Source organism: Lottia gigantea (assembly GCF_000327385.1).
Source record: "Lottia gigantea unplaced genomic scaffold LOTGIsca_92, whole genome shotgun sequence".
In the NCBI taxonomy this organism is placed as follows: Eukaryota; Metazoa; Mollusca; class Gastropoda; family Lottiidae; genus Lottia; species Lottia gigantea.
The window spans coordinates 190,688-201,656 of NW_008711014.1; the positions used below are offsets into that span (position 1 = coordinate 190,688).

The 10,969-nt window shown below is 33.5% G+C and overlaps 4 protein-coding genes across 4 annotated transcripts; 1 reads left to right on the plus strand and 3 right to left on the minus strand.

Annotated features, from left to right (window-relative positions):
• Window positions 1-112: 112 nt before the first annotated feature.
• Window positions 113-1,306, minus strand: LOTGIDRAFT_197950 (hypothetical protein). Its single transcript, XM_009068630.1, has one exon. It carries the CDS (start codon window positions 1,259-1,261, stop codon window positions 1,013-1,015), a length of 249 nt encoding a protein of 82 aa, XP_009066878.1. The 5' UTR covers window positions 1,262-1,306; the 3' UTR covers window positions 113-1,012.
• A 154-nt stretch (window positions 1,307-1,460) lies between these two features.
• LOTGIDRAFT_236988 (hypothetical protein) lies at window positions 1,461-7,759 on the minus strand. Its single transcript, XM_009068631.1, has 12 exons — window positions 7,670-7,759; window positions 6,516-7,302; window positions 6,090-6,178; window positions 5,647-5,774; window positions 5,268-5,339; window positions 4,985-5,041; window positions 4,689-4,806; window positions 4,282-4,393; window positions 3,575-3,716; window positions 3,001-3,153; window positions 2,089-2,769; window positions 1,461-1,804 (listed from the first exon to the last, which is right to left on the minus strand). The coding sequence occupies exons 2-12, from the start codon at window positions 7,242-7,244 to the stop codon at window positions 1,728-1,730; spliced, it is 2,358 nt and encodes a 785-aa protein (XP_009066879.1). The 5' UTR covers window positions 7,245-7,302; window positions 7,670-7,759; the 3' UTR covers window positions 1,461-1,727.
• Window positions 7,760-8,016: 257 nt separating this feature from the next.
• Window positions 8,017-9,814, plus strand: LOTGIDRAFT_223273 (hypothetical protein). Its single transcript, XM_009068632.1, has 3 exons — window positions 8,017-8,073; window positions 8,791-8,936; window positions 9,368-9,814. The coding sequence occupies exons 1-3, from the start codon at window positions 8,022-8,024 to the stop codon at window positions 9,386-9,388; spliced, it is 219 nt and encodes a 72-aa protein (XP_009066880.1). The 5' UTR covers window positions 8,017-8,021; the 3' UTR covers window positions 9,389-9,814.
• Window positions 9,815-10,648: 834 nt separating this feature from the next.
• Window positions 10,649-10,969, minus strand: LOTGIDRAFT_134575 (hypothetical protein; the record flags this gene model as incomplete). Its single annotated transcript, XM_009068633.1, has 1 exon — window positions 10,649-10,969. One exon carries the CDS (start codon window positions 10,967-10,969, stop codon window positions 10,649-10,651), a length of 321 nt encoding a protein of 106 aa, XP_009066881.1.

Consider the following 10,969-nt stretch of genomic DNA (forward strand, 5'->3'; position numbering starts at 1 on the left):
ACACGCTTTGTTGTTTGTGGGTAAAACATGGCAGCTGATTATAGCTAAGACGATTGGTCAATATTCAGCTGTCAATCATTCTCATGGGTCTGTGAATATAACAACTAATAGAAAATATTTAAAATAGATATTTATTTACATACAAAAATAAGACCTTATTATGATTATCAAAAATAATTGAGCAAATGAAATGACTAGGTTATAATGACATGATTTATTATACAGAGAATATAATACAAAATAAAAATTATACTCATTGGAACGAGACAAACTTTGATAAGGAAGAACATATTTTGGAAGATATGTTGATCATAAGATTTCAATTTAAAATTTACAAAGTTTTTCTCTTTCTTATGTTACTAAATATAAAACCTATTTGGTTTGCCCACTGATATATATAAATATATCACAAAAATAATAAACCAACTTAAAGGTTGTTTAAATCTATCTTCCTGAGCAAATAAAACACTATTCCAGATATCCTGAACACTAAATGGAATACAATTTGTTTGGATGGAATGAAAAGAAAATGCATAGCTGTAATGTAGCCTTAATTGGAGATAGGCAGGTATTAAGACTATAGACTCTTAATGCATGACCTCTCCACCTGAGAAGCCTAACTAAGAAGAAAACTTTCATGAGCTTATATCTCACAGATATTGTATATTATGTATGATTTAAAACTGTAAACATGATAACCTACCTCAAATTCTGAAAAAAAATATTTTAATTGCTTACTAGATTGATACCAGAATGAAACCCATTTTAAGTGTCCAGTTCAACTGCCCATGTGTCCTATTCAAGGTTTCCGTTCATATGTTCATGTGTCCTGTTCAAGTGTCCCGGTCAAGGTCAACTGTTCATGTGTCCCGGTCAACTGCCCATATGTCCTGTTCAAGGTCAACTGTCCATGTGTACTAGTCAACTGTAAAGTACCAAGTTCACCTGTTCATGTGTTCTGGTCAACTGTCCATGTATCTAGTTCAACTGTCAAGGCACCAAGTTCAACTGTTCATGTGTTTTGGTCAACTGTCCATGTATCCAGTTCAACTGTCAAGACACCAAGTTCAACTGTCCATGCGTTCAGTTCAACTGTCAAAGTGCTAAGTTCCATTGTCCATGTGTCCAGTTCAACTCTTAAAGCACCAAGTTCAACTGTCCATGTGTCCAGTTCAACTGTCAAAGTGCTAAGTTCCATTGTCCATGTGTCCAATTCAAATGTCAAAGCACCAAGTTCAACTGTCAAAGTGATAGGTTCCATTGTCCATGTGTCCAATTCAACTGTCAAAGCACCAAGTTCAACTGTTCATGTGTCCAGTTCAACTGTCAAAATACCAAGTTTAACTGTTCATGTGTCCAGGTCAACTGTTCATGTATCCCGGTCAACTGTCAAAAGCGCCCAAGCTCCACTGTCCATCCATGCACCCTTTTTCAATATTGTTCAAGTGTCCTGGTCTAATAACGTCTGAATGTTTATTGGAGTTTTTAATGTGTCATGTTCAATTGTTCATGTAACTATACCTATTCTGTATAGATATTGAAGGCACTAGTTTGAAAGTTTTCAAATGATAGCAACTCATTTCTTTAAAAGAGGCAAGGATTATGCATATTTAGAAAATTAAATAAAACTCATTATCTCCAGTGAAAGATCCTGGCTCTTGATCATTTCCAACAGAATAAATGCCACATAGTGAAATCTCTATCATCTACCATGAACCAACTAGATATTAATGGGAGTCCTGTACAGCAGAAAACTTGGCTAAATCTTCTCCAGCTCTTCTCATTATCTCTATAGCCATCTGACCTTTATATATAACAAAATTCAAATCACATTGAAAAAGCCGACAGCAATCCTCAGGGCATTATGCCTCAATAAATTCTCCTAATTGGATGTTAAAATATTTTCTGAATTATTGTGAACAGGATTTCTGTTTGTACCATGCCAACTTGCTTAAATGTAAGCCGCAAAATCTGCTTTTTTAGTGAAGACATTTTTAGGGGAATTGCAGGAATCGCGGACATCTGACTCAAAAATTGAAATGGAGCTAATGTCCACCTGTCTATAGTGAAATAAAATGTACTACTTACTGCCGAGTTGTGTTTCTGGTTTAAAATCAATGTCTTCACCGACAGCATTATGAAATAGCTTTTGTTTGATTATAGTATAACCTCCTTTAGTTGGTGTGGAGGATCCAACAGGGTTCAATGATACATCTAAACTATCTGGATACAAACTGGATGCAAAATTCAATGCATTTTTCACCTTATCAAGCCCCTTTCCTTCAGATAACAACGAATCAGCCTGACTTTTGCCTCCTGCATCACTTTCAGGTTCAAGATCTAATGCAGAGGAGGGATTTGATTGGCTATAATTAAAGCTGTCACCAAGGTCATGGGGGTCAATACTAGATTCAGTTCTAAGAGGTAGAGAGCTAAATTGACTGGTTAAGTTAGTATGAAGACTCGTTAATTGAATACTGGCAGTTTGGTATCCTGTGTCCTGATTGGTCGAATTTGGCAATGGAGCATTATCACTGTTCATTTCCATATCAGAGTAATCTGGGATGTCTGTAATTGGATCACATGATTTGAAAGCGTCTGTTTCCATGGCGGTGGCCTCTGTCAGAGCTAGTGGTGATATACTGGTAGTACAGGTAGCGTTGTCGATAGTTTGAAACTGAGGTGACAGTGTAAACTGACTGACTTTACTACTGTAAGATCTCGGGTTTGAGGCATGAGGTGTTGACTCATCAGAACATTCATCATTTTCTGGAATATAAATAAATAGTTTTCCCATATAAAGGAAAAAGAAGTTGAATTATTTGCCCATGATTTCAATCGTAATCAATTGGAAATCTTTTCCACATTTTTGCACAACATATTTCTATAATTAAGATTTACTCAAAGTTAGCCAGAAGAAGACATTGAAGCTGTACCATCTTTAATAATAAGCTGAGATAAATATGCCTTTAAAGGAAACCACAAAAAGATCAAGCTTACCTGGAAGATAAGATGCTCCTAATTCCTTTCTGATAGGGGACATGTTAGGACTTGGAAGGGGAGGGAACTCTTGGTCACTGAAATTTTCTTGAATAGGACTGGTACATAAACTAGATACTGGAGCAAATTCACCTGATGACCTTATAGTTCTCACTGAAAAAAAATACAATTCACAATAATAAATGATGTATCTGTTTGGTAAGTAAAACCATACCACCTTAAACAACAAATATTTTTTAAAATATAGATGAATGAAAGAAAGACTGGATATTTTCGATTTCTGCACCTTATAGGAAAGATATAAGTGTATAATTTTGCCATGACCTCATCTGCTGAGGCTCAGGATTAGTGTATTTCATTAACTTTCAAACCATAATATAACTTACACATAATAAATAAGACAGGTTCTCAACCCTAATGACTAGAATAAGAACCTCTGAAACTATTATAAGCTATTATCCAATCTATGACTCTGGACATCCAAGGTAACTTGACCGATTACATATAACAAAGTTTTATAGCCAAGCCAATAAGTGAGAGGTCATGTGCTGAAAGCAAATGATTTGAAACTTACATCTCCCACCAGAATGGCGCCTATTTATGGGAGACAACTCTGGTGATGCCAGGAACTCTGCCTCTGTTGAAGATGTTCTTCTGAGGTGATGATATTTTTTACAGGAATTATTGGTGTTGATTGGACTGGAAGCAAACTGAGCCTGAAGAAAAATGATATACAATATAGATATATAAACAGTAGAGAATGTACAATGAATTGCAAAAAACAGCTTCAAATAGACCAAGTTCTAGAATGATTGACATCCTAGTATAATGTTCAACAGTCTATTCTATTAGACAAATTCAAAAAAAATTTTACATCCAGTGAGACACCACCCCCAAAAAACTATCATTCATATGTTCAGTCAAATGGACATTATCTACAAGCTTAAAAATTCACTAAATTAGAAAAATGCAAATGAAATTTGCTACTTTTCTCAGTTTTCTTTCACTTTTCTTATTGGGCTAATGAAGATGGGGAAAAACCATTAGGTGCACAACTCACATTGTTGCCATACTTTGACAGGATAATGACATATAGTTCATTGTGGAATTTAAGGTGCAGCATACAGGCTAGATTATGCAGTGTGCAATGAGGGGAAAGTTTATGATTATAAAGCAGACTTGTAACTTTCTATCTCGTTTGCAAACATTTCAATGAATATTGCAACAGTAATTTTTACATGATCTTCAACCCTTCAACAAACAACAAAGTCTGGAACTTACAGAAGAGGGTGTTTTTAAAGGTGTGTGTCGTTCCCATTCTGGAGTAGGCTGTCTTTTAGATACAGTTGGACTCTCTTCCTGCATAGCTTGATAGGCATCACTTTTACCTAATCTGAAATATACAATAATAAAAATATTTTCACTGTTAAAAAATTGCTCATTTCATCAATTGACACATGTTGTTACTCAGAGTTTAATGTTTTTCAGACAAATGATCTATTTCAGTCTGAATGAATCTGTAATCTGAATGAATAAACATGTTTGAATCTTGAATTCATCTTAGTAACAATAAGTTTTTGTGAAACAGACCTCAAATTATGTCTATATTCTGAATACAAGATATTGAATTTTTCTTAGATTTTAATGAATTATAGCGTTATTAAGAATTCTGAATAAAAGACACTTACTTGACAGGACTAAAAGAAGTATTGCCGTCACCTTGGAAGAATAATTTTCTACGTAATGAAGAAGAACTTAAATCTTCACACACTACATCATCTTCTGATTTATGATTCATATATTGCGCTGTGGATAACAAAAAATTATTTTGAAAATGAAATTGAAGGAAGTTTGTTTTTGCATGAGAGTTGCTAATGAAACTCGTGACTGGATGATTGCTGTGGTGAGAGAACCCCTTTAGAGTGAAATATATTGACCATCATCTTTTTAAGAAACTATTTCGTTGGGAATAAAAATAACTTACCTAAAACTGAACCAATATCAAAATCTAAAGGTAGAGACAATACTGTCTGACAGGAAACTAAAATACACAGACAAAATATTTCAACTATTTCTATAATACTCTGTAATTGATAAATTTACCCCATTGAGCACAACTTTAACAGCGAAAACACTCAATATAAGAAGCCAATATCTCACTTAAAAAATTACTTAATATTTTTCTAATAGATGCCACTTTGGGGCTGTGTTAGCCATTTCATGAATCTTCATAATTTTTTTTCAAATTCAGAAAGTAACTGACTTACCATCTTGGGTTCTACGTTTTTTTGTTAATTCTTTTTGTATAGAACCTTTTAATTCATCAACAATCATCATACCTACACAAACAATATAATTAAATGATATGATATGAAATTACTCGATATCTGGCAATAATCATGCGCAGGCAAAACCACTGAGACTATGATTTAGTGAATCCACACAGTTGAGAGATATTGAATGCGCACAGATGGCAGCCATTTATTTTGCTTTATTTTCAACACAGGGCTTCCAAAATATCTGACAATCACATGCCACTGTCAGCCATCAAAGTAAAGGTTGGTTATTGACACTGGGACTTTTGAAGTAAAATTTTGGACAGCTTTGGTTAACTATAGATGCTATAGAAACAGTACAGACACATACCCATTTGAGGAGTTCTGGGCAAAGTAAAAGGTTTAGAAGTTGAATTCCAAGGTGAAGGCACTATCAGGTGGTTTGAGAAATACTGATCAATGGCTTTCTGGGCTCTTTCTTCTAACTCTCTATCTGGTCTGAAGATGGAATATTAACTAAGTACTTAGAAGGTAGAGTTCTACATCGTTCAATTTAATATTGAGAATCAAGAACGAAGATCTATATAAAAATTCAAAGCACTACTTGACACAAATTGAGATCAAAATATCTACGCACAAATTGAGATCTAGGCCAAGTAACAGTCACCCAGCTTGATTTTTGTCTGGAAAGTTGGCACATTATCACATTTTCAGATTCATTCTTGAGTTAGATGAGGTGTGCATTATACTTGCAATTATACGGTATATATTTTGAAAGCATATCAAAATATCAAATGAATAACTAAAACTTACGATATAAATCTCTCCTGATGGTGTGGCATTTCATCTATATCTGCTGGATTTAATGCTGCTATCTGATCTATAGACCATCGAAATGGTTTCTACAATAGTAGGGAAAGATACTAGATGAGATTCTAAAGGACTACAAACTTGTTTTTAGCATACAAGAAGCTGCACAGTTGATGGTTTAAAGATTTTAGAACAGGTAAGCTTAATGTATATATAGTTTCAAAATAATTAAGTTCTAGTTATTTCAAAAGCAAATGGCAAATATCTTGCAAGAAAAAATTACAAAGGGTTGTTGTTGCGGTCCGTGTCTGATTTTTTAGATCAAAAGAATGATCTTGCTGTTAGGAATCCTTAATCCATTGCCTGTTTTTCTCAATGCTCAACAACTTTAGCTTTCATGTGTGATTTTAGACATAAAGTCCAACTTACTGGAGCTCTACCATCTGTAGAAGGAGTTGATAAAACAGTGAAAGTACTGGGACTGAAGGCTGGAAGGTTTAATTTATCAATCATACCATCTTCAAAGGGGTTAATTATATGACCATCAGGTACATTGGAATCACTGGAACACTTTTTCACTGAACCAACATTGTCTTTTGGTGTCCGAGAATGAGGTGGGTTCACTTCTCGCCCTGGAGTTTTAAATAACACAGCGCCAGGACTAGATTGTAATGTTGGTACTGGGGAAGAACTGTGATGCCGAGATTTGGAAGAGTTACACGAAGTATAAATAGAATAAGGACTATCCATGAATTGTTTGTTACAAGGACTAAGATTTGAGCTGTATGATTTTGAAGAATGTTGGCTGCCATTACTACTTGAACTACCAACATTTTTGTCTTTAAGTATAGGAGATAAATCATTAACTAGTGGACTGATAGTAAAAACATTGTCATTGTCATTATCACATAGACCTATTGGGCTAACACAAGGAGAATCAATGTCAGTCATTACGCCATGTTCCACCTCGTTATGCAAGTTGTCACTGATATGTCTATGGAACATTTGTGACCGTAAGGAATTCGAATGATTTTCATGATGTTTATTGTCACTTCCAGGACTCATGGCACCAAATTTTAAAGTCTGTATCACTGTATTTGGTTTGTAGAGTTTAGTAGCCTGATTGGCAGCTGGACATGGACTATCTGATACCTCCATTTTTAGTTTAAATAGTTTTAACACAACAAGTACAACTTCTGTTTAATCAATCATCAACCTGCAAAATTAAAAAATAATTAAATAAGAATTTAAATGGAAGAATGAATGAATGAGAAAATATACCTCCATACCATGCTTGTGTTTAGTCAGTTAAGACATTGTGATTTACACTGTCATTAACCAAGCAAGAGAATTGCATTAAATTACTGTTTATTTTGTTATAATTTAGATCTATTTAGGCCAAAGTATTCAAGAAATTGCAAAAATTATTGAAGTTGAAGTCCATTGCTGATCAAGATGATGAACTTCGTGCATCAGTTGGAACTACTCTAAGGAAGAGAACAAAAGAGTACTCAAAGAAAAACCATTAATTTTTTCAAATAGTCTAGCCTATAAAACTTTTAAACAAGTCTGATTTAATTAACCTGTTTATGAAGCCATTTATTTTCAACCAATCCTTTTAATTCGTGGCTAAACAACGGTTAAGTTTGCCCAGACTTGTTTTGAACTCCCGCTTAACTTCCGGAAGTTAAAGCTGTTATAAAACTTCCGGTAATAGTGAGTTCGTTTCTACTAACCAAACGGAAATATGTCCAGATTTGTTCTCTTTCTTGATAAATCAAAAACATCTATCAATCTAAATAACAATAAAACTATAAACGTAAATTGAATTTTGAAAATAAATACGAAATTGTGTTGATTTTTTATATTTTTATACGTGAAAATCTATACACTTACCCAAACAAATCGAATTGTCAAACAGCAATGTAAACAAACATGTCTGACTCCAACAAACCGCGAATTTCATCTGCCAGAGAAACTATGGACAGTAAGTAAGATTACAATACGGTTTCTATTTTTAAAGAAGAGAAACTTGCAGAACAATGACTTACTACTCTTCTACTATAGATTACCATCACCATAGATCCGTAGTTCTAACGTTTTAGAATGGAAACATTCCGCTTAACTGAATCATTTCATTTTCAAATTCAAAATCATCGAACTCAAAGTTTTATGTCCGACACTGAGTTTTAAAAATTTCATAGGTTTACAACTTACAAGAGAACTCGATTCAATAATGACGTGTTTGTCTAACTTTGAGTGGATCCTTGCTCTACTAGTGGAATTTGACACTTCCTGTCTGACTTCTGTTATGTTAATCAATGACAATTAATTACTGGACTAATTAGTCATAGATCTGTCATAAATTAATTATCTATCAGTGGGCATTATGATTTCGATTTGATTGAACATGAAATCTCATCTCATTGCACCTTGCCCATCTTTATTAGCACACATGGTGCAGAAAAATAGGACGTAAAACTCCATTCATTTCATTTTTTGCTTCTGTGTACCGCAGGTACCGTATTTATAAATTTACTGGCACCACATGTTGCTATGAGTTTAAAAATTCTCAAAAAAAATATGAGTGATAATAGCTTAAATAAGCTCTTCACTTTTGTTCAAATTGCACATGTCAAATATTTGTTTGGAATGACTATAATTTAATGGCATGTAATATGTAACATTTTTTTTCTCTTTCTAGCCTTAATGGAGATGTCTAACTTATTAAACACTGGGTTGGATACAGATACTTTTGCTACCTGTGTGAGATTATGTGAAAGTGGAGTGAATCCAGAAGCTTTAGCTCTAGTTCTAAAAGAATTGAGGAGAGAATCTGCAGCTATCAAGGTAGGCTACCGGTACTATTCTACCTTAAGTCATTTTCACAATGTCAAGCTATTACAAACTCAGTCTTTATTGAGATTATTAGTCACATTTTTGTAAATGCAGTGATTACATTGGATTGTAACAATACAGCCAATCAGAGCTGTCAATTTCTGATAAGGGCTCTGAATGCCTGAATTCCAATCTAAATCACTATATGTAGAAACGTATATGTGATACATGAAAAGTGCCTTATGATGTCAAGAACTTAGACCAATTTTGTAAAACTGAAGTTTCTTTATTAATGAAAGTATGATTTCTAACCTGAATTTCATTTGCCAAGATCTATAGTTCCCTGTATTAATCACTCTAATTTATTCATAGAACGCTAATTTAGCAGTTGGACCATTAGTTATTGAAGGCTGAACTAATTAGATTTTTTTGTTTTTATGTAGAATGATGAAAACACCTCATGATGTTGGAAAATATTGATTTGTATATAGTGTAAATATAGACTGGATGGGAGATATTCTTAATAAGTGAAATATTACATTAGATTGTGATAAATGACAATTCCTCAAAGTGGCTTAACAAAATATATAAGAAATTATCTCACTGGTTACTGAAAATGTTGTTACTGAAATAATTTTAAATTTGACTGCTTTTGACAATTAATTAGCACATGAATTTGCATCATGTTCACCAAACACCACCTGATACTGTGAATGGAGTCAAAATTGATTGATTGCTAACAAAAAGCTGCAGATTGTTCAGTGAAGATAGGATTATCTTAAAGCTTGTTATTTTAAAAGCACCCATGACATTTACTGTAATTGTGTGGAATTGAATTTGTAATCTATACTGATTAAGGAAAATTAAAAATAAAGTGTTGAAATTGAAAATGTGTGAGTTTTTTTAAGTGTTACTTGTTTCCCAGCAGGATTGAGTATGACGGCCATACAAGAATATAGACAGTTCCTTGCCCAGTGGGTATCAGGCAGACAAGTTCGTTTCATCTTTTGCAGAATAGTAAATTTTTTATTGCTCACCTGGCTGCATATTTATTCTGGAAATGATCCAAGCACTAGGATATCCTAGGGTCTTTACTTCTAACACTGTTTCTACATTCTAGTGCTAAGATCATTTCGAGAATAAGTGACCTGGTACAGAAGGTCTTTAATTGCTTCCAGTATGCAGAAAAATTTAAGCCAGTTGAGGAGAAATGTATGTTAATCCAACTCTATGCATTTTTCTGGGGCTTTATTCTCACTTATGTGACTGAGATGCACAAAATAGGGTAAACAGCATATCAAAACAAAATTGTCTTATTTTACATTTTTAATATCAAAAAACAAAACTTAATAATAAACAAACAAACAAAATATGGTTGGATATTTGTCCAATAGAACTACAAAACAATACTGATATAATTATTCATAAAATCAACACCTAAGCATATCCCTCGAAATGAAAATAATAATAGTCCTAAATTTTTATATTCACAATTAAATAAAATCCTCTTGCTGTATTTTTTCCAAATTAACAAATTTTAAATGTTATTATGAATTTGAAATGATAACTTATCAAATTTTGACTAAATTTGACTTTTGATCATAAAAGAAATATATTCTGTAATCAAAACTTGCACTGGGTGCCACATATATAAAACATAAGTAACAAACATTTAGCACAATAATATGGATTTCACAAAATGGATATGTTATGTCTTTGTGAGTCTATTTATGTTCAATGGGAATTGCTTTTGGTCCTTCCAAAGCATTGTCAGCTGGTCCAGAAATAGTCAAAATTCCATCCTTCGATAAAGTTGATTCCACTTTCTCTGGGTTTACTCCTTCTGGTAAGGTGAATTTTCTGGTGAATTCTTGGTAAACTGAGGAATTTTCCGTCTTCTCTTCATGTTTGGCATGGACAGACAATTCTTTTCCTGCGGTTTTAATGTTGATTTCTTCTGGTTTGTAGTTGCTAAGATCCAGTTGTAATTCTAAGGCTTTGGATCCATCGGGTTTGGTGACTATTGGACATCGGAGTCTGTTCAT

Coding starts and splice junctions, on each gene's coding strand:
- LOTGIDRAFT_197950 (XM_009068630.1), bottom strand. CDS start 1,261: ATGGAACCTATCACTTTGACAGTTGAACTTGGTGCTTTGACATTTGAA.
- LOTGIDRAFT_236988 (XM_009068631.1), bottom strand. CDS start 7,244: ATGGAGGTATCAGATAGTCCATGTCCAGCTGCCAATCAGGCTACTAAA. Junction 5,042..5,267: donor AAAACGTAGAACCCAAGATG/GTAAGTCAGTTA, acceptor TGTGTATTTTAG/TTTCCTGTCAGACAGTATTG. Junction 2,770..3,000: donor AGGAGCATCTTATCTTCCAG/GTAAGCTTGATC, acceptor TTTATATTCCAG/AAAATGATGAATGTTCTGAT.
- LOTGIDRAFT_223273 (XM_009068632.1), top strand. CDS start 8,022: ATGTCTGACTCCAACAAACCGCGAATTTCATCTGCCAGAGAAACTATG. Junction 8,074..8,790: donor TGCCAGAGAAACTATGGACA/GTAAGTAAGATT, acceptor TTCTCTTTCTAG/CCTTAATGGAGATGTCTAAC. Junction 8,937..9,367: donor GAGAATCTGCAGCTATCAAG/GTAGGCTACCGG, acceptor GTTTTTATGTAG/AATGATGAAAACACCTCATG.